The sequence below is a fragment of the Ambystoma mexicanum genome, chromosome 4q, assembly GCF_040938575.1.
Source record: "Ambystoma mexicanum isolate Mex_15411 chromosome 4q, UKY_AmexF1_1, whole genome shotgun sequence".
In the NCBI taxonomy this organism is placed as follows: domain Eukaryota; kingdom Metazoa; phylum Chordata; class Amphibia; order Caudata; family Ambystomatidae; genus Ambystoma; species Ambystoma mexicanum.
In genome coordinates this window covers 306,410,413-306,430,295 of record NC_090928.1, presented here as the reverse complement: position 1 = coordinate 306,430,295, position 19,883 = coordinate 306,410,413, and the positions used below count along the sequence as shown (strand labels likewise).

The 19,883-nt window shown below is 49.3% G+C and overlaps 1 protein-coding gene across 2 annotated transcripts in view; it reads left to right on the top strand.

Moving 5' to 3' along the window:
* Positions 1 to 19,883, top strand: part of DYNLT1 (dynein light chain Tctex-type 1) — a 155,890-nt gene that overhangs the window by 104,075 nt on the left and 31,932 nt on the right. For both annotated transcript variants that reach the window (XM_069607882.1, XM_069607883.1), the window contains exon 2: positions 13,050 to 13,091. In XM_069607882.1, the coding sequence (XP_069463983.1) occupies positions 13,050 to 13,091 (42 nt within the window). The remainder of the gene's footprint in view (positions 1 to 13,049; positions 13,092 to 19,883) is intronic.

The window sequence follows — 19,883 nt, the reverse complement described above, 5'->3', positions numbered from 1 at the left end:
TAATCTGTGGAGGAATGGAACAACTCCTTGCCATCAAAAGGAATGTCTAGAACTTTGTCCTGCACTTCTTTTGAAAACTTGGTCGCATGGAGCCACGCTTGGCGGGAGATGTCGACCCCACCCCCCAACCATAATCCCTCGAGCTGAGGTATCTACATGGTGTGCCACAGATTACAGTAGATCCTGCGCCAACACCTTTTGCTTTCGACAAACCAGCCTTGAAGTCCTCTAGCCTATCCGCAGGGATACACTCCTGGAAATCAGCTGGCTCCTTCCACAGCCTAAGATTGGCTGCTGCCAAGATGAGTTTGGTGTTGGCTTGACGAAGTTGGAGCGCAGAATTGGAAAATACTTTCTTGGCAATGGCATCAATAAGTTTATCCTTCTTAGAGAGGATTTGGGCCGCTGCAGTGGAGGATGCAGATGCCGGCGTGGATTGGAGAGTGGCCGCTGCCACTACTGTAGACGATGGGAGCGGACAAACGGTCAAGGTTATATCCTCTGAGGCGGGAAGCTTATATTGATCGTCAGTCCTCTCGCTGAGGTGCAACCTGGTATTGGGTTTGTCCCAGACCTTACGGGCCTCAGCCAAGACGTCCTTCTGGAGGAACAGGCCATTGCGATCTTGCGGCGATAGGGTAAAGGCTCCTGAAAGCACCCCCACCTGTGGAGCGGGGGCCTCGGGTACTGGGATATCAAGCAAGTTCATCATATCCAGTACGGGGATAGCGGAGGCAGAGGAGGAAGTGCTGGAGGTGGTCCGGCAGGTAGAGGTGGAGGAAGTGGCACCACCGGGAACTGCGGAGGATCAACCAGGGCCAAAGATGGTACAGAGGACTGGGGTACAGCTCTTTAAAAAGGCCCTTAAAGTATGCCCTCATGGGATCAGTGCATGAGCATCTGAAATTCCCAAAAGTCATGTCCTCTGATGAAGTTCTAGGCGCTGGAGTAGGCAGAGGCCGCTTGTGAGGGGCATACCCCCATGAGTGCAACAAGGATGGTTGCCAGGACGGCACATCATAGGCTGGGTCCACGTAAATCAGTGGTGCAGAACCAGAAGGAAGCGATACTGTATGATGCAGCAGTGCCTGAGTGCGCCAATCTGTAGAAGGGCGTAACGGGTTCCTGTTGTCCACATGGCGGGGAACAAACTGCTGAGCCCCAAAAGTAATGCTCCCAGCACCAGCCGCTGTGAACTTTGGTGTAATAGAGGTATCCACAATGGCCGCCGTGGACCACAGAGCTTGAGCCGCCATTTTGTCGACACCTGAGGAGAACTGCGTCACAGGAGAAAGTGAGGCATCTGTCTCCTCAGGGGAAACGGGGGTCTTAAGCAGCATTCTAGCTTTGAAACAAGTATCCTCGGATGAGACAGTTCTGTCAGATCTAGGATGTTTACTGGACATTCTCGATATTGTCCCATAATTAGCCTTCAGTGGAGGACCTCGGCAGAGCCGGTACTCTAAAGCCTGTGGTGCGTGACCGCCTTCCTTGCCCCCTTGACAGAATCGGTACCTGCACGCCGAGCGTGGGAAGGGCGAGAAATACACCTCACAGACAAGACCTTCAAAGTAGGTCCCTTAATTCTGCTGGTACTGGATTTAGCGCCAGGAAGACGAACCTCTGTTTTTAACCCGGGACATAAAGCTCCCTTAATAGGGGCCTCGAGTCGTGACTCGGTATGGGAAGCTCCAGAAATGGAGACCTCAGGGCGAACCCCGGTATCCAGAGCCACAGAAGAACTGGGCTGAACGTTAGCCCCCAAAAGGGGAACCTTGGAGGAATGTCCAGTTTTGGCAGGCCCCCTGCGGGAGCCCTCGGAGGACGCTCCGGTGCCATTAGGCCCCTTCCGGGACACCTCAGGGAGGTCTCAGTTAGAAGAGCTACACAAGCCCCGCCCGGGTCCCGAAAGACCCCGTAAAGGAGTCCCTAGGCCAGGGTGCCCTAAAAAGTAAAGAACTTAACAGGCGTTTCTTCTTCTCACCAATGAAGAGCTGTAAATGCAGTGGAGGAACACGTTGGAACACCACCTCCCACCGAAGAAGACCACGCTGGAGTGTCTAGACAGACAGGGAGTTGCAATAAAGACATGAGTCCCAGCGATGTTCCGGGCCTAGACACTCCAGACAAACAGGATGAGTATCCGCTCCTGCGAAATGACGTTTGCACGAAGAACAGGACACGAATCCCAGACGCTCCGGCATAGACTGAGAACTAGACGACTGTGGAACTGGAGCAAGAAGAAAGGACAACAGGAGTAAATACAAAAACTCCCAGTGATGCAAGTGCGTCCAGACCCAACTGTCCGGAGAGAAGCACTGAAGGGCGATGCGCGTGCGGAGCTCAGAAGGGCAGGGTCAAGTCCGCGTGCGGTGCCCCGCGTAAACATAAAAGAAGGACCAAACAAGTTTTAATGCTTTTTTTACAAAGTGTTCTGGTCCTGTCCCGAAGGACTGAATGTCCCACAAGTATGGAGGAAAGGGGACGGGATGTAGGAGTAAATGGATGAAAAGGCTAATGGGCAAATTATGAAAGACTGTCTGGGTCAAGGCTTTTAAGCCAGGTGTTGTTTCTTGATGGAGACATTACAAAGGATCATCTCCCTTGCAAGGAAAGAGGATTCCCTGGCCTGCATTGGCCTTCAGGATGCGTACATCCATGTCCCAATCAAAGTCACATCAGCAGGTCACACAACTGCCTTAGTTTCGGGCTATCCCTTTTAGACTACGGACGTCTGAGTGTTCACAAAGGTTTTGCCTCGGGTGGTGACTTTCTTCATCTGGAAGTGGACCAGGTCTTACTTACCTGGATGTTTGGCTAGTGAAGGTATGTTCGGGGTCTCGGCTGGAGGAGGATCCTCGTTCCACATGCTCTCTCCTGGGGTTCCTAGTCATCTGGAGGAAACCCCATCTTCAGCTTTCTCAGGATCCAATCTGATGTTTTTTTGGGGCTCTGTTTTGGACAGATCTGGGAAGAACCTTGTTCCAGATGGATCGGGCCATCCGTTTGCAGGGCCTTTGCTGTATTTAGCCAGGGTTGAGGTGGCATCAGCCAGGAGGCTGCTGCATGCATTCTTCCGTTTGGAATTAATTGGCAGCGATCTGCAGGGCTTTAGTGGTCTTTGTGGACTAGGTGCACAGACACTCCGTGTTGGTCCAGACAGACAATACAATAACAATGACCTCCTCACAAGAGAAGTCTAATTGTCCTGATGGTTCTGGTGAGGTTTGTTACTTAGTTCCTGGTTATCCTTTGTTCTGCTCCAGGTTCCTGAACAAGGGGATTGGGGTGAGGGGAGGGCTGGATGTGATGTCAATGGTCTGCTATATGCCTTTCTTCTCATTGCTTTTATTCCTCACAGTTGTGGAAATGGCATTTGTGGCTCTACTTTGAGTGCATTCTGAGAATCGTGTGTGTATCCCCGAAAGAGATAATCTAGTGGGGCTTAGAAGAGATTCTCTTGTTTCTTTTTATTTTTTAAACCAGTGAACTATTCCAAGGGTCCACCATGATCTTCCTCCATTCTTGAAGTTTCACTGGGGGCTGCATTTTAAGCCAGTGGAGAAGATTCCGGTGAAAATGTTGACTTTGTGGTTGCTATCCCGTCTGTCTGGACATTGGAGGATACTTCCATTTTGGATGAGCAGAGTTGGCATACACGGGATGTCCGCAGGGCTTTGCTCATGCACATTAAAGGGACTGCATGGTTTTGGAAAGTGGACAATTTATTTCATACATTTGCGGCGTCTAGGTCTGGCAGGAAGGCATCTATGATTTCCATTAGTCGATGGATTTGAATTTTCATTTGCATGGCCTATGAAGCAAATGGGGATTCGCTGACTGAGAGGCTTCAAGGGAGGTCATCTGTGGCATGGCGACGTCCTGGGCGGATGCAAGGGAGTCTCCCTGCTGGACATTTACAGCGCAGCTGCGTGTACTGATACAAATATATTAATCTGACGTTATTGGCTTCATGTGGCTAGACGGGTGGCTTGTGCTTTTTGCAACAGTATTGTGAGTTCTGGCACGCAGTAAGGGAAGTGCGTGTCAGTTTTCTGTAAATGATGTTGAAGTCCACTGTTGCAGCATACATTGATGTATGGTATTTCATAGACCCCATCATCATGATCTTTTTTTATTCCTCAAAATGAGGTACTGGGACAAGGAAGAGGAATGTTGAGGTAATTCCTAGATTACATAATGGTAATCCACATTATCCCTAGTCCCACTCTTCCTCATCACAGTGCTTGCTACCCACGACTCCCTCTCAGTGTGGGATGGTAGAGTGCATGATTCTCATGGAAAATGGTTATCTGGGTATCGGGATCTAGTTATCTTCACTTCCTCTCCCTCCCCTCTTGGGCACCCATCTAGATCTTCCCCTGCCCTCCCACCCATGATGACTACCCAACCAGGGGAACCTTTCTGAAAGCATGAAAGTAATCCCGCTGAGGCTCCGCTCTATCTGCTGCACACCTTGATGCCATCATGTTGCTTCGTTTTGTGTGGGCCGTTGTTACAAGCTTTGATCACATAGCACCTGCAGTGCACTGCCTTGTACCCTAATGATTTCATGCTGGTCGGCCTGCCCCATTCCATCATGGCCGCCGACACTTTTGTTCTGCAGGCACTGGAGTGCCTTGATTGCCTTGCACTTTAGTTGGTGCCGATTGGCCCTCTTTCACCACTTCTGGCCAATCGGCAGCCTCTGGCGGGACAGCCGGCCCTTCCACCTAAGGCCCTTATCAAAGGCCCCTGTCGGACCCTGTCCAGGCCTGGCTGGACCGTTGGGGGGAGGCCCTTTCGTCTCTCTCCCCTCGGCACCTCCTAGTAGTCACCTAGACCAGTGGCTCTCTGTGAGAAATACATACCACAACGTTTGACACCCAGCGATGTGAATTCAGTCGTGAGTTGGCAGCTCCAAGCTCTTTCAAATGACATTACATATTTGCCACTTTCCGCTTTGTTGCGTTATTTTCATATGCATAAAATTGGTTCTAGGTGCCTAATGGATGTGCCTAACCTTCCTCCAACTTCCACCCCCCCACCTTTTATTTGTCTCTGCTCTTGTTTGTCTTACCCGTCACTCCCCTCGACCCCCATTCCCTCCCTCCCTCCCTCCCTCCCTCCCTCTCGCTCTCTCTTATTTAAGCTCTTGCCTAGTTTAATGACCGTCAGGCTCGTGCATCCATTTTTCATCCTTGTTTAACAGTTTGTATTCCTCATGTCTGATGTTGTACGTTTAACGCATTGCACAGCCCATTCTGACTACCAATGACTAAGCAACGACCAACTCTTCACCCATTCCGAAATCCACCCCCACTCCACCCACACTGGACATCCTCCCTTCTACTTTCGCCAAGTCTCTATTAAAGAAGTCGAGAAAATCATCCTCGCTCTCAAACCTTCCAACTGCCAGGGTGACCCATGCCCAGCCCAAATCATAAAAGACGCCGCCTGTGAACTCTCACCCTTCATCACTAAACTTATAAATGCTTCATTCATATCAGGTACTATACCTAACAACCTGAAACAGTCCTGGGTCCTCCCCCCCTCTTCAAAAAACACTCTGGATCCCTCCATCCCTACCAATTACCGCCCCATAACCACCGTGCCGTTCCTACTGAAAATCCTACATAAAGTAGCCTATCTACAAATTCAGCACCATCTGGAACTAAACCACCTCCTAGGAGTTCGACAGTCCGGTTTCAGACCTCAACATGGTACTGAGACTGCACTCCTTGACCTTATGGCACAAATAGATACACTAAGAGATAAAGGTACGACTTCACTCCTACTACTTCTTGACCTATCCGCCGCATTCGATCTGGTAGACCATGCAATACTTTGCAGTGGTCGCAGCAGCCTGCTTCTCCCATGAAGCAGTGGCATGGATCCAATCCTTCCTAAACAATAGGACAATGCGAGTCTTCTCACCCCTAGCAGCTGCAGACCCCGCACTTATTTCAAGCGGTGTACCCCAAGGATCATGTGTATCGCCCACCCTTTACAATATTTTCACAAAGCCCCTTTTCGATGCTCTAGACGGTCTAGGTATCACCTACACGAACTATGCAGATGATACACAGATCCTCATCCTGTTGACTGGAGATTATAAAAAGCGTTTGGCCTTTGTGAACAGAATCTACCTCATCATCCATGCATGGATGGCCTCCCACGGACTATGCCTGAATGATGACAAAACCAAACTCCTCATTCTAGGCAACCCCTCTAACATCAAAAAACTAGGCCCCATCATTAACTCCTTCACAATCGACAACAATAACATTATTGTGGCTAAAGTAGTTAAAACACTCGGTTTCTACTTAGACTCCACACTCACCTTTGGCAGACAAGTGAGTGCCTACCAACTGGCTCTCTACAAAAGACAAAATTCTCCTTAAAACAGCATCTCTCACACACAAATGCCTCAACCACGGCTGTGCTCAGGTCTGTACCGGCTGACCCAATGGAGAACTCCCACAGCTGCTTGCCGGTGTTCTGTCTCTTCTTCCAGCTGGTCTGCCAGCTGTATGTGAATATCCCGCATTGGCAATCTGCTACACCTGCTTCCTCTCGAGGCTGCTTTCGACTCTGCGGGCGGCCTTGACAAATTTGATAGTCCTTGTTTCTTTTTTATACATTGTATCCAGTTCCTCCCATACGGATTGTAAAAGTCCTTTGCCTCTGTTAACGACTTAATCCTCATGCCTCCTTGGAGCCATCTCGTACCAGTGTTAGCAGAGTCAATGATCTTCATGTCTCCTGTGCTCTTCCTCGTCCAAGTACTTTTGGCTTTATCTCCTATGCTACAACAATACATAGGTTTGCTTTAAAGGTAGTGGTTCTGAACATTAGTCAGGGCTAGGGAATGTCGGGGAGTGACCACATTCAATGAGCTGTACTCCAAGTGATTGCCCTTGTCCCTAGAGGGCGAGTTCCCCCCCCAAACCCCCTTTGAGGCCCTCCCTCATTAAACCACCCCTATGGAGGACTAATGGGTAGTGGCCGCACCTCCCTAGCCTCATGGAAAAGGGATCCCCTAAGGGGAGATGTGACGCACCTTGTGAACCGTCACAGTAAGTACCAGTTTAGTCACTCTAAAAGTTTTAGGTTTGTGTAAAATGTCCCCATTGACAGAAAGCAGGACAAGGTCTGTAGGCACAGCTGTGGTTATGAGGAAAATTCAAGTAAGAATCTGTTCTCCCGCACAGGCGTAGCATGGGTACCAGCCTATCCATGGGATGCTAGAGAAAACCCTGTCGAAGAGCTCCACTAGGTTCAAGACCCATCAGCCCCAAGAAGAAAAGAAGCGCAGCAAGATTTGGACCAATGATAATGAATGGTAAAAGGTGTTTGAAGGGGGTCTACAGCAACCCTCTAGCATGGACCACAGGGATTCCTTTAGAAAACTATCTTGAATAACCCACTAACCCAAGTTGGAGAATTCACCTCGAGATCTGAGCTGCAAGTAAATCCGCCAACTTTTTGCCCATTTTCAGGACAATTACCGCTGCAGTAATTGCGCCGAAAATGCCCCACTGAGTCCAAAGGACTCTGAAAACATTTTGACCTACACCACCACATGTAATCCGGCAGTTATACCGCCAAACCAAGCGGTGGTAACGGTAATTGCATAGGGCTGTATTCTGGCAGATTTACCACTGGGATACCACCCAACTCGTAATGTCCCCATAAAACAGCCCAGGTAGAACATCCAGCAGCCTAAAAAGCAAACTTGAACTCTGGAAACGACACAGGACACAGCTGGTATGGACTGATGGACCCAGCCGGTATGGGCAGATGTAGTCTTAAAACTGCAGCAGCGCAGGGCAGAAATCCCCCAGCAGGTGGGTAAACAACCTACCAACTTTCCTGCAGAATTGAGGCAAGACTAGGGTCTCCCCTAGATATACCCAAACACTCCTGGGCTGGTCTAAGCCAGCCTTCCAATCGCACACAGGGGCACCTGAACAAAGGTTCTGATGGCTGGCCAACCAGTCTGGCCCTAAACACTGCCAAACACCCAGGTCCACATACTCAGTAAATGTATTGGCCTATTTAGAGATTCGTCTACATAATACTCCAAATGGCTTCCATTGGCTTCGATTAAAGTACATTGGACTACAATTGCGATGAGTACACTTGCACCCAGGGTGAGTCCAAACTAAATTACAGCCTCCAACTGCCTAACGCCAATGTACAGTCTTCTATTTACGGGTATTAACGAAGAAGATAGTAGGGTCATTAATCACATCTATTCCTTTATACAGGCTTGGATGGCACAGAATGCCCTGGCACTTAATGATGCTAAAACTGAACTATTGATTCTGGGGGCTGGAGCCCGACTTGGGGAAACTGGATGGCTCATTTTCAGGCTACCCTCGGCCTCCTCTTCCCCTTCCCTCATCTCTGACTGTCTTTCTGCTATCCATGAATGGTGTGCCGCCAACGACACCTTAATGCCAGTAAGACTGAGATTCTACTCATCGGCTCACCCACTCCCTCCTTCCCTGCAGCTCTCTGGCCGGCCTCTCTTGGCCCCCTTCCTGCTCCTACCTGCAAGACAAAAAACCTTGGTCATCTTCTACTCCACACTCTTTCTCTCCTCACATATCTGACCTCTCTAAGAAGTCACACTACCAGCTACCCCTCCTCAGAGGTATCCTTCCTTTCCTCTCCTTCCCCCAGAAGCTCACTGTCTCTAGAGCCCTGGTTCTCTCGAAGCTGGACTACTTCAACAGCCTCTATCTAAATCTGCCTGCCTCTACTCTCCGCCCTTTGCAACTCATCCAGAACAGGACTGTGAGACTTGTCCTTGGCCTCAAGCCCAGGGACCTTATCTCTCCAGGACTGAAATCACTACACTGGCTCCCAGTGGCTGCGAGGATTAAATTCAAAACCCGCTGCGTTGTCCACAAGGCCTTCTGGGGGCTTGGTCCTAAATACCTTCAACTCTCTACCTAAATATCTTCCTTCTCGAGATCTTCGCTCATCTGCCTCCAACTCCCTCATGGTCAGCCGCTTCTCCAAGCAACGAGTTAGGGGTAGATCTCTCTCCGCAGCAGGGGCCTCCCTCTGGAACAGCCTCCTTGCCTCCCTGAAACTTGAGGAGAACCATCTATGGTTCCAGAAGCACCTCAAAACCTTCCTCTTTGCCTCTGCTTTCTCTCCCCCTCTCCCCTGCTAAAATCACTGAAACTGCACTGAATCTGCAACTGGGCCACTCAACGATCTCGGTCCTTGGCCCAGCCACTCTTCCCTGCATTGCCTCCCTGGCAACCCCTGCACTGCGGGACTGTCTCTGTATCCTTACAGCCCCCCTCCCAGCACTTGTCTGCACTTGTCTGCACTTACCTTGCACTTGCCACCAGCGGGCCCTTATTATTCATCTTGTATTCTACTAACGCTGTACTGCACTTTCCCCTCTCCCTTTCCCCCTGCACTTTTCCCTTCCCTTTGCACTTGCGCGATCTGAATGTCACCTGGCCTAGTAGGATCGTTGTCCGTCTTCCCCTTGTTCCCCCGCCTCGTCGTGCCTTGAAACACTCTTGTATAGGTGCGTTACAAATTACATATCGTATTAAACTTGGGCAGATTTGGCCATATTTATCAGACGGCAATTGTGCCATCTTGGCCTGTGCAATTATTGGTTCCAAGATTTGGCTAAGCTTCAGGTTATCCAGAATGATGCGAGCTGAGCTGTTTTTGGTCTCTCGCGTCGTAATCCTGTTACGGCAGCTAGGTGCTCTCTTCATTGGTTGCCTGTTGAGGCATGCATTTCTCTTAAGATTCTGGTTCGTTCTGGTTCTTACTCATAAGTGCCTGCATGATTCTGGTCCTATCTATCTGTCCCGCCGCATTAAGCATGTTTCTGCATGCCGAATATTGCGCTCCAAATTATGATGACCGCCTTCAGATGAATCGCTTCGTACTCCAGCAGACCCATGACACTATGCTTGACCTTGCTCCTCCAGTTCTGCGGAATTCTTTGCCGAGCGTTTTGCGTCACATTCCTCAGCTGAACTGTTTTAAAGTGCTGTGAAAACCTTTTAACATTTACTTACTGTGTTAGCCATGATGGTATAGTTTTCTGTCTTTCTTGTTTTCTCCTGTTCCTGTCTGTTTTGTGTTTTTATGTTCTAGTTCACGGAGGCCCCCACGGGAGTTGCGCTTTATAATAAAAAATAATAGTGATATAATCATGTATTAAGAAAATGGGGTACTTAAAAATCACTCCTGTTCTAGGATCCATTTGGTGTACCGTAAGGGTAGCAGTGTTATTGGGACTTCTATTGAAGTCCATCTGACCTGGAAAAGGTCAGGTATTCTAATAACCAGGGCTGGGGGGAGCAGTTGGAGGGGAGCAAAACGTAGGGGTTGCTTAAAGGGGGCTGCAGAACTAAAAAGAAAAATGCAATTCTGCCCTAACAAAGAATTTAAAGACGGAGTGATCTGAGAAAGCCCTATCTAAATAGTTGATTTTACCAAACTTGTTTTACGCTCTTTCCGACCCTGCACAGAAAATGAATCTGGATCAGGAAATTGTGCACACTCTAATAAACGATAATTCTCTATCTAATTGGTGTTTAGCCCACGGCATCTCCACAAGACTGTACTTGTGTGCTCTGTCCAACAGCCCTATAGATGCTGAATTTAAAGGTCGGATTTACCAAGGTCTCTATCGAGTATGCAATTGAAATCCCCTCCCCATAAACGGTGATATTGGCGTCCTAATAGTCTATTTTTGACTTTTACAAGAAAGTGCTCTTTACCCTAAATGAGTAATGCAAGCGCAGCATATCTCCTAGACTAACGTACTGTTTCACTACGTAACTACAGGAAACTATGGGTGCATTCAAATTAACATGCCCCTAGCACAGGATGGAAAACATTAGACCTATAATTGCCTGGTCAACATAGAAGCACGCTTTCTATTTTCTTCTTCTGTGGTTAAATGTTTGTTATCGGTCCTGCACACGTATGCACAGATCTTCTGCCCCTCGATCACATTAGGTATTCCCTAGCATTCTTTCTTGCTGTCTTCCGTGCAAAGACGAGCAAGTTACAAATTACCCTTAACCTGAGCAAATAGAATCATAAACGATAATCAAACCAGCCTCCTTATACCCACAATTCAAGCATTATGGTGCCCTTTTGGCTATCCAAATTGACACCTGCCTGCTATACCATCCTCCAAATCAAACAGGTATCCATCCAACAAAACGGGCGCCCACGTGTATAAGGCCATAATGAGTCATTCAGTGGTGACCTCCCATCTAGCCATAAGACACTCTGGCAGGTCATGTATTGAGAGTCCCTGTCAAACCTTCCCATAAACTATGGCATGAATAGTAACGTTCATAAACCTTGTATTACAGTACTGTTAATCATAAACCTATGCTTCCCGTGAGAAGACAAAACTCTGAATTTCTATCTTCTACGTGTGGTTCTTAAATGAAAACCAGTCAGTCCGTTAAAAAAAGCCTAGACAATAATTCAAGTCACAATAATTATGTGGATTGGAAAGGTAAAAAAAGTGCCCTTTACCATTTGTATCACTTATCACCATGGCTTGAGGACACTGGATGTTTTTAATATTTATTTTCTGTCGGCATCTTCTTCATGTTGTCAAAGGATTGCTGTTTTCTCAGTCTCAAAAGTGTAATCTAAATAGAAGGAAGTTCTTGATTTCATTCTTGTATTATAGGGGCTGTAAGGATCCAGATCTTTGACCAATCTGATCATGGCTGAATCTGATCATCACTGTTTTTGGTATGGCTCCCGGATTGGGCTCCTCCATGTGTGTTCTGTGGGCCGTATGAACTGCAATGTAGCCAAAGAGGCTGTCATCTGACAATGGAAATAATAGATTCTCAAAGTACATCTTTATTGGAGCAGTCCCCGTTTCCTCCGGCAGGCTGAGCATTCGTACATTATTTTGCATGAGTAATCTTCTAGGTCAGTGAGCTTGGCCACAAATGTCTCTCAGCTTTTAAGTGGCTGTCAGTAAGCATTTCGTTATTTGTAATGTCCTCCCTTTTCCCACATTCTTTGGCCCCTGTTTTTATCTATGTTCTACCTGATCATATTTATGCTGTGTGTCTGGGATCCATCTTATCCCATGGTTGCTAATTAGCTTTTTCAGTTTGAATAGAGAGTGCTACTTCAACTGTTCAACCATGGCACCCATTCTGAGATAGCAGCAACATCTGCGACATTTCAACTTGTGCTTAGCTGCGCTGTTGGTTTAGTGCTGCTTTACCGTTGCTACACCACTTCTGACCTGTTCAGCTGACCCTACCATGAACCCAACATTGGGATTTCTTCAAAGCGGTCACCCACACTGCCTCTCACTCATCATGACTTACCCCAAGGACACTTCACTTTACCAGTCCACCATGGGAATCCTTGCCAGTACAGAGCTTACCATGCACCACCCATCCCCCCCCACCAGAAGCAAACCAAGCCCTGCTAGGACGCCAGGCAATGACTGTATCCTGTGGCAGGGAGGGCTGCACCAATGCTACCACTTTGCACACCACACATCCCAAGTATTTCAAATCAGGGGCAAGAGATGCACGCGGACACAGAAATATAGGCCAAGCTCACCAACAAATAAGGCCGGGATTTCGCTTCAAGCTGGGCCACACACTTCGAGACAGTAATGACCTTACCAAACTCCGCATAATACCAAACGCAGTATAATGGCAGACCCAGCAGGTATTTACAGCATTTCTAACAGTTTTAAGGAATTTGCCATTTCAGAGCATAACTCAGGGAGAGGGCCAACAATGAGTGGGAAGATGTGCTCGCTCTATAGGCTGAGGAAAAAAGGTCTTTACCAGAAAGATGTTTTAATGAAGTAATATTGGGAAAACATTTTTTTTGACTCAATGTTTGTGTGGTTAACATTTTATGAAAGTATGTTTTTCAAATTGACTACTTTTCCCCATGTATTATGTAAGTACTGCGGCATCCACTTAAATCTACATGTTTAAGTAAATGAAGGGTCTGAAACTGTTTCTTAATATTTCTTTTTTTGGCAGACATCTTTTGTAGTTGAAGAAGTGAGCAACATTATCAAAGAGGTAAGATGGACTGGTGTTTCTGTGCTATTTCTGTTTTTTTCACCATTTTTGGCTTCATCTTAAAAAAAACTTAATTTTTCTTTTAAATCTGATACTCCTGTTATTTAGTTTCATTTGTATATGTTGTGTTGGCTTTTATATACCTTTTTGACGTTGTCAATGCTCACTGTGCGTGCAATACAATTCTTTCAAATTGGGGTAACCTTGCATGGTTACTCTCTAGAGTGAAATTGTGTTCTTTTTGGAACGGGGTGGTCTGGCATTGGGCCATCAGCAAATCCTGGCTGTCTGTTTTACTGCAGGTTTGTTCACTTGTGCATTATCTGAGAACTGTTCCAGTGTCGTCAGGCTTTTGGGCTTTCAAAAGGTCAGGGTAGTCTTGAGTGGATCTGTGCATGTGGCGTCCCTATCGCCATGTCTCCAACAACTACCTGACCCCGCAGGCCCACCTAATCACCTTCTCCCCTCCCCTCCTTTCCAGTGTCATGCAGACGACACGCAGCTCTTTTAAGCTGCCATCCTATACCACCTCCTCCCTCATACCTGACTGCTTTTCATGCATGTTGGTATGCCAATGTTCTCTGACTTAATGCCACTAAGGTGGTGGTCCTTCTCATTGGGACGCCTGCTCCTTGTCCCCTCCACTCTCTCGCCAGACTCTTTGGGTCTCCTTCCCTCACCCACTTGTGAGGCAAACAACCACAGGATCATCTTTGACTCCTCCTCCTCCTCCTCCTCTTTTTCTGTCCACACTTGCCAAGAAGTCCAACTTTCAGCTGCACATCCTCAGGGGGCCTTCTACCTTTACTCACCTCCCCCCCCCCCAGAAGCTCAACGTCTCCACCTGGTTCTCTCTAGGCTGGACTACTGCAACAGCCTCTTCCTCAGTCTGCTTCTTTCCTCCCTTCGCCCCTTCAACTAATCCAGAATAGGACTGCAGGACGTATCCTTGGCCTCAAGCCCAGAGACTGCATCTCTCCATCCCTAACATCTCTCCAATGGCTCCCGGTGACCGCAAGGATCAAATTCACGACCCTATGCATCAGCCACAAGGCTTTCTGGGGCCTGGGACCTCTACATCCAGCTCTCCCTACCTGAATACCTACTGGCCAGAGTCCTTCGGTCCTCTGACTCCAACTCTCTGGAGGTCAAACGTTTCTCCAAGCAGAGTGGGAGGTAGACGTCCCTTTCCTCGTCTGGCTCCTCTCTCTGGAACTGCCTCCCTGCCCCCTTCAGACTGGAGTCCGATCGTCTTAAGTTCCGGAAACTTCTGAAGACTTTGCTTTTCTCCTCTTCCTTCCCTCTCCCCCTCCCGTGCTTACTCTCCTTCTACAGGATGGGGTCTGGCATGGATTCACATGCTCATGAATATTCCCTGTAGTCAGGCTGGGAATCCTTGGTAAAACCTTGGCTTTAAAACTATATTTCTCCTCTAAACCAATCACTGTCCTCTTGGTCATACTGCCCCCATCCAGTGGCAGTCCTCTCCCTAAGCTCCACCCCTGGTGCCCATCTCCAAATCTTACCGCACGCTTCAGTGTTGCGAGTCCTTTTAAGGCTCTCTGAGCTATTTTTCCTAATATTCAGAGTTTTCAGTAAAATTCGGACTGATTTTTGGATTTATCGGAGGTCGACTACCGGCAGTGGGAATCCGCTGTCGATGGATACTACATTGAGCATCTTCCATCGGATCAGTGAAGGCCCAGGCTTCGGCCTACTTCTTGCCTTTTCACCATGACTGAGGAGAAGAGATGCCTCTTCAAACTCTGCGTGAAATGTGGACAAAGGAATGTTTTCGTGGAGGATCGATGCCACAAATGTCTTTACAGACTGCATGTGGACCGTGATGAGGAGAGATGCAAGGTCTGCCGTGGTTTTTCAAAAAAGACCAAGAAGGATTGCTATAGCAGGCTGGCAGCGTGGTTAAAATCGGGTAAGGCCTCTGACTCAGCCTCTGGACAGGGTCATGCTTCCCCCAGGACCGGTCGGTCCCACGATCCAACTCCCTCAGAAAAGAGGTTGAGGTCCTTTTGAGGACACCCGCATGCAGGGGTCCAAAAGAAGGCAAGGCCACATGCCACTGATCCCACTGGGTTTGCCATTGCTGCAGGTCCCAGCTCGGGAAGGACTAGGTCACCATCAGCGACCAGATCCAATTGGAGCCTACTGATGAAGGGGTGCCCCCTCTAAGAGAAAGTCCTTGACTCCTTCAAAACTCTGCCATCGGCGGACAAGGTGACAATGGAGGGATCCAAAGTGGGCCCTTCGCTGCCTCTATCGGTGACATCAGCGTCTCAACCAGCCAAGACGACACGTCATTTACGGCCACAACCACATCGTCGACTGCTGTTACCACCCCGTCGACAACCACTACTTTAACAAAAGGGTGGCGGCAGACCATGAGGGTTGTGCCCACAGTCACAGCGACGGCTGCTCCGCAAGTGTCCCTACAGGCTTGGTGTGAGATAACTGCGGCTGCTTCGGCAAAGACCCCTGGAAGGGGGACAGCAGCTGCTTTCCACCAGAAGTCTCAGGAGAGGGGAAGCAGTAAGGCTCTTATGACCCCCTAGGAGGGGTACAGAGAAAGGAGCTGAATTAAGTGTGGCAGAGCACATTTATACTAGCCCGGATGAGAGTGAAGACCTGCCAGAGGGCTACTGTTAGGACCACGAAGGGGGCTAGGGACCCTTGGAAGGTGGGCCACCGCAGGGTGCACCCCATCGTCTACCTTTCCAGAAGAGGTGTACCAGCCTAGTGTCTTCCCCCGCTCATTCCTCCTACACCTCAGCCCAGGGACATTTCATTGGACAGTCTGACCACGCTGGTATCAGAAATTCAGCAGAGACTACCACCCACACCGGGCCCTGCTCCGCCTAGAAGTCCTCCAAGACAGTTTTCCGGAAGCCTTTCTAGGCGCAAATGCAAGTCAAAGGACCCTGCTGGTCCAAGACGCCAACTGACACCGCCCCCTCCACCTTGGGATTCAACCCCCAGCAGGGGATCGTGCCACGCACACAGGCACGGATACAGCGGCTACGTGACGGGACACCGACAAGGCTGATGACTTTGTGACAGCGGACGGTGAACCAGCAGGTGTGGATGAACCGCACAAGGCCTCCCCGCCAGAAGAGGTTGGCTTCTTCCACTCAATGATATCCAGGGCCCCTGAACTTTTTCAACTGGTGCCTGAGGAGACGGAAAAGGAAGTGGTCCTCTGTCAAGGTCATACAGGTGGAAGACATCTGGACGATATCTGGGATGAGGGCCTAGCACTGTTGAAGAATCTGAGCACTGCTCCACCCAAGCGGGATAGGCTCAAGAAGAAATGCAGAGTCTGATCTCGGCCCCCAAGTGCCTGAGGTCCCAGCCTTCACCTGACTCTGTGGTCTCAACCGCGGCCAGGAAACGCTCTGCGAGTCATCCTCGTCCATGGTGCCCCTGGACCAGGAGGGAAAGAAGCTGGACGCTATGGGGAACAGTATTATCTATGCGGCTGCCAGCAGGATCAAGGCCGCCAATGCCATTTTGTCCTGCTACGACCGTGAGCTCGGGTATAAACTGGGCCCTGTTCTGGACTTCCTACCTGACGACAAGAAGGCAGAAGCTCTTGTAATTGTGCAGGTTGGGGAAGTGGCCCCAGACGACGCCATCAGTGTCAGTCGACATCGCAGACACCGGATTCCTTCAGATGGGAAACAGAGTGTCTCTTAATTGACCGGGATGGCTGAAAGCCATCAACTTCAGGCCGGACCTTCAATCTAAGGTGTTGGACATGTCGTTTCGATGGGGAAAACCTGTTTGGCAAGATGGTCGACGAGTCTCTTCAAATCATCATGGCTGAAATGGAGACTGCACGTTCGCTGGGTACTCTGCAGCAACGTCTGTCGTCCTTTCTTTCCTCGAGAGGAAAACCTGACGGGTCCTTCATAGGCTGCACTACCCCTTATCGGCAGCCTTCTGGCTCCATGACGCAAGAGGCGTATAGAGGTCACTCACAGGCATACGGCAGTGGAGGACCGTGTCGGCGCCCCCCGCAGGGTAGGGCCCGACACCGAAACGCGCCTTAAGCGGCCGTGCACTCTGGCCCCCACTCGAGCGTCCCATTGGGAGGCCGGCTGGCGAGGTTAATCAGTGCGTGGAAGACCATCGCCACCGACAGATGGGTGCTAGACGCTCTCGGACATGGGCACACCTTGGAGTTCCAACGCAGGTGTCCTCGTATTCCCCCTGTGGCTCGACAAGAGCAGCAGGTGGCGCAGCGGCTGCGGTAGGTCCACGCCATTTTAAAAAAGGGTGCGATGGAACCTGTCCACCAGCACCTCCGGATGTACTCCAGATACTTTCGGGTCCGAAAGAAGACAAGCGGGTGGAGGCTGATCCAGGAACTGCAACGCCTCAACAAGTACTTGAAGTGGCAGATGTTCAAGGTGGTTACGTTGCAGGAAGTGCTCTGCCAACTGGAGGAAGGCGACTTCCTGGTGTCTCTGGACCTCGAGGACGCCTACTTCCATGTCTCCATCCATCGGAAGCACTCTAAGTACCTGCAGTTCATGGCACTTCATTTGGCCTGAAATCATCTGCCAAAAGGTCTTCACGAACTGCTTGGCTCCGGTGACTGCGCCATCTTTGTCTCAAGGGCATCCACGTCTACCCTTACCTGGACGATTGGCTTATTTTTTTTATCCGGCTCCCATGCTCTGGCGAGCCAGAACACAGCGAGGACCGTGCGTTTGCTGACAGACCTCGGATTCTCCATAAATTATCCAAAGTCCTGCTTGGAGCTTCGCAGAACGCTCTGTTTCTGGGAGCCTGACTCGACAGTGACTTGCCTGGCGCCTCCCTCGGAAGAGAGTGGTAGCCATCCTAGGGAAGGTGCAGTGCCTGTTGTTGGTGTGGTCGGCTACTGTGTGGGCCATCAGGTTGCTGTTGGGCATGATGTCCTCCTGCATCAACCTCGTCCTCCTTTGCAGACTACAGAGGAGACCTCACCAGGAGTTTCTGGATGCGAGGTGGCTGCAAGTCTAGGTATCCTGGACGGACAAGATAGTCTTCAACGAGGAGTTGGACAAGCAATAATACAGTGGTGGGACGTGCGCTCGCATCTTACACAAGGGGCCCCATTCCTAGTCCCTCATTACCACGAGACAGCCCTCAAGTCATTCCTGCCATCGCTGAGGGGCGAGGTGGTGAGGATCCTTACAGACAACACCAACAGAAGCAGGGTGGCATGCGCTTTCGGAGCTCAGCAGGGAGGCCCAGGATCTGAGGCAGTGGGCCATTCATCAGAACATGTTTCTCGTCCCTTTTCTCCTGCCCCTCCCATTGATTTCATTTATAAGCTGTCTCCCCTTTCTCATGATTGACACACTTGGCTGTTGTATTTTGAGAGAGCAACCGGTTCATTTACACCTGGCTCCCTTGTATCTGATTTTTGTCTACTCTGCAGGAGACGGAGCAGCCAGTCCATCGTTTGCCCTTGCATCCAGGCATGGTTGGAAGATAGACTCATTGCACATATGACTAGATGGTCCTGAGGAAGATGGTCTGAATCCCCCTATTCCATCGAAACCGGTCTACTCTATTGGTCATGGGTGGTTCCATGACCATCTCCTGATATCCCCAATAATGAGGGGTGATACCTCACAAGAAATGCAACACTAATCCATAACTCGCATCCTGTGAGCCTTTTATAGCGTTCTATAAAAAAGGCCATATATAAAGAGAATCTGTTGCCCCTTTTAACATCCACTACTCCAGCATGAGGTTAAATTCAATCTCCTTAGGGTGAATAAAACATGGATAGAAAATCCCATGGTTATTTAAATGCTCATGCAAGCTATTTAGCGGTGTCTGACAGCGATCCAATAACCAGTCTTGTCGCACCAGGAAGCACAGAAGTTGTGTGGTGTTTTGTTGGTTGCTCTATTTCAGAAAAAACTTTTTATCTTAAAAAAAAAGCATCAATGCAGGTTGGGGTACCCACACATTTGGTTAACTGAGGGACAGTTTCTCTCCTATCCCTATTAGATAGGCGTTACACCACACACTGCCTAGGGACAGGCACCTTTGTTTAGGGACAGGGTGTTCTTCCAACAGGGTTAGATAGTAACATGTTGTTTTTCCCCACCTGCATTTACCCAAGCCACTGGTTTGTGATACAAGCTTGTAATATTGTTTCTCCTGAGAACCGTTTGTATTGTGATACAGCATTGTTGATGTAACGGCTATGGAAAGTTCTATTCTTTTTATTTCTGAATTACCCTGATGTTTCACCAGACACTAAGAACACCATGGCAGACTCACTCAGCAGGGAGCTACGTTCTTGCCATGAGAGGGAGCGTCGCCAGGACCAGGTGGATCTTCTGTCCATGAATGGGGTCAACCCTAAGCAACCTTTCCGCGACGCAAGTGTCAGTTCACCAGCAGGTTCCCGTAGTCGAGGAGCATGGGGGATGCATTCACGTTCCTGTGGGATGGACTTTCCCTATACACTTTCCCTTCATTCCCACTCCTGCTACGAGTGATCAACACTGACTGTGTCACTGCTGGATGATACTCCTCGCTCCGTCGTAGCAGCAGCAAATCTGTTGTACAGGCCTGCTAGGTCTGTTGGCGGCTCCGTACATAAGGCTGCCGCTACTTCCAGACCTTCTCTCCCGAGAGGGAGGGGCAATTCTGCACTACAACTCCACTTCGCTGACCCGAAGGCCTGGCTCCTGCAGCCCTAGAGTTTGGACATTATTTTTTACCTGCGAGTGCAAGGACATCCTGGCGAAAGCCAGAGCCTCTTCA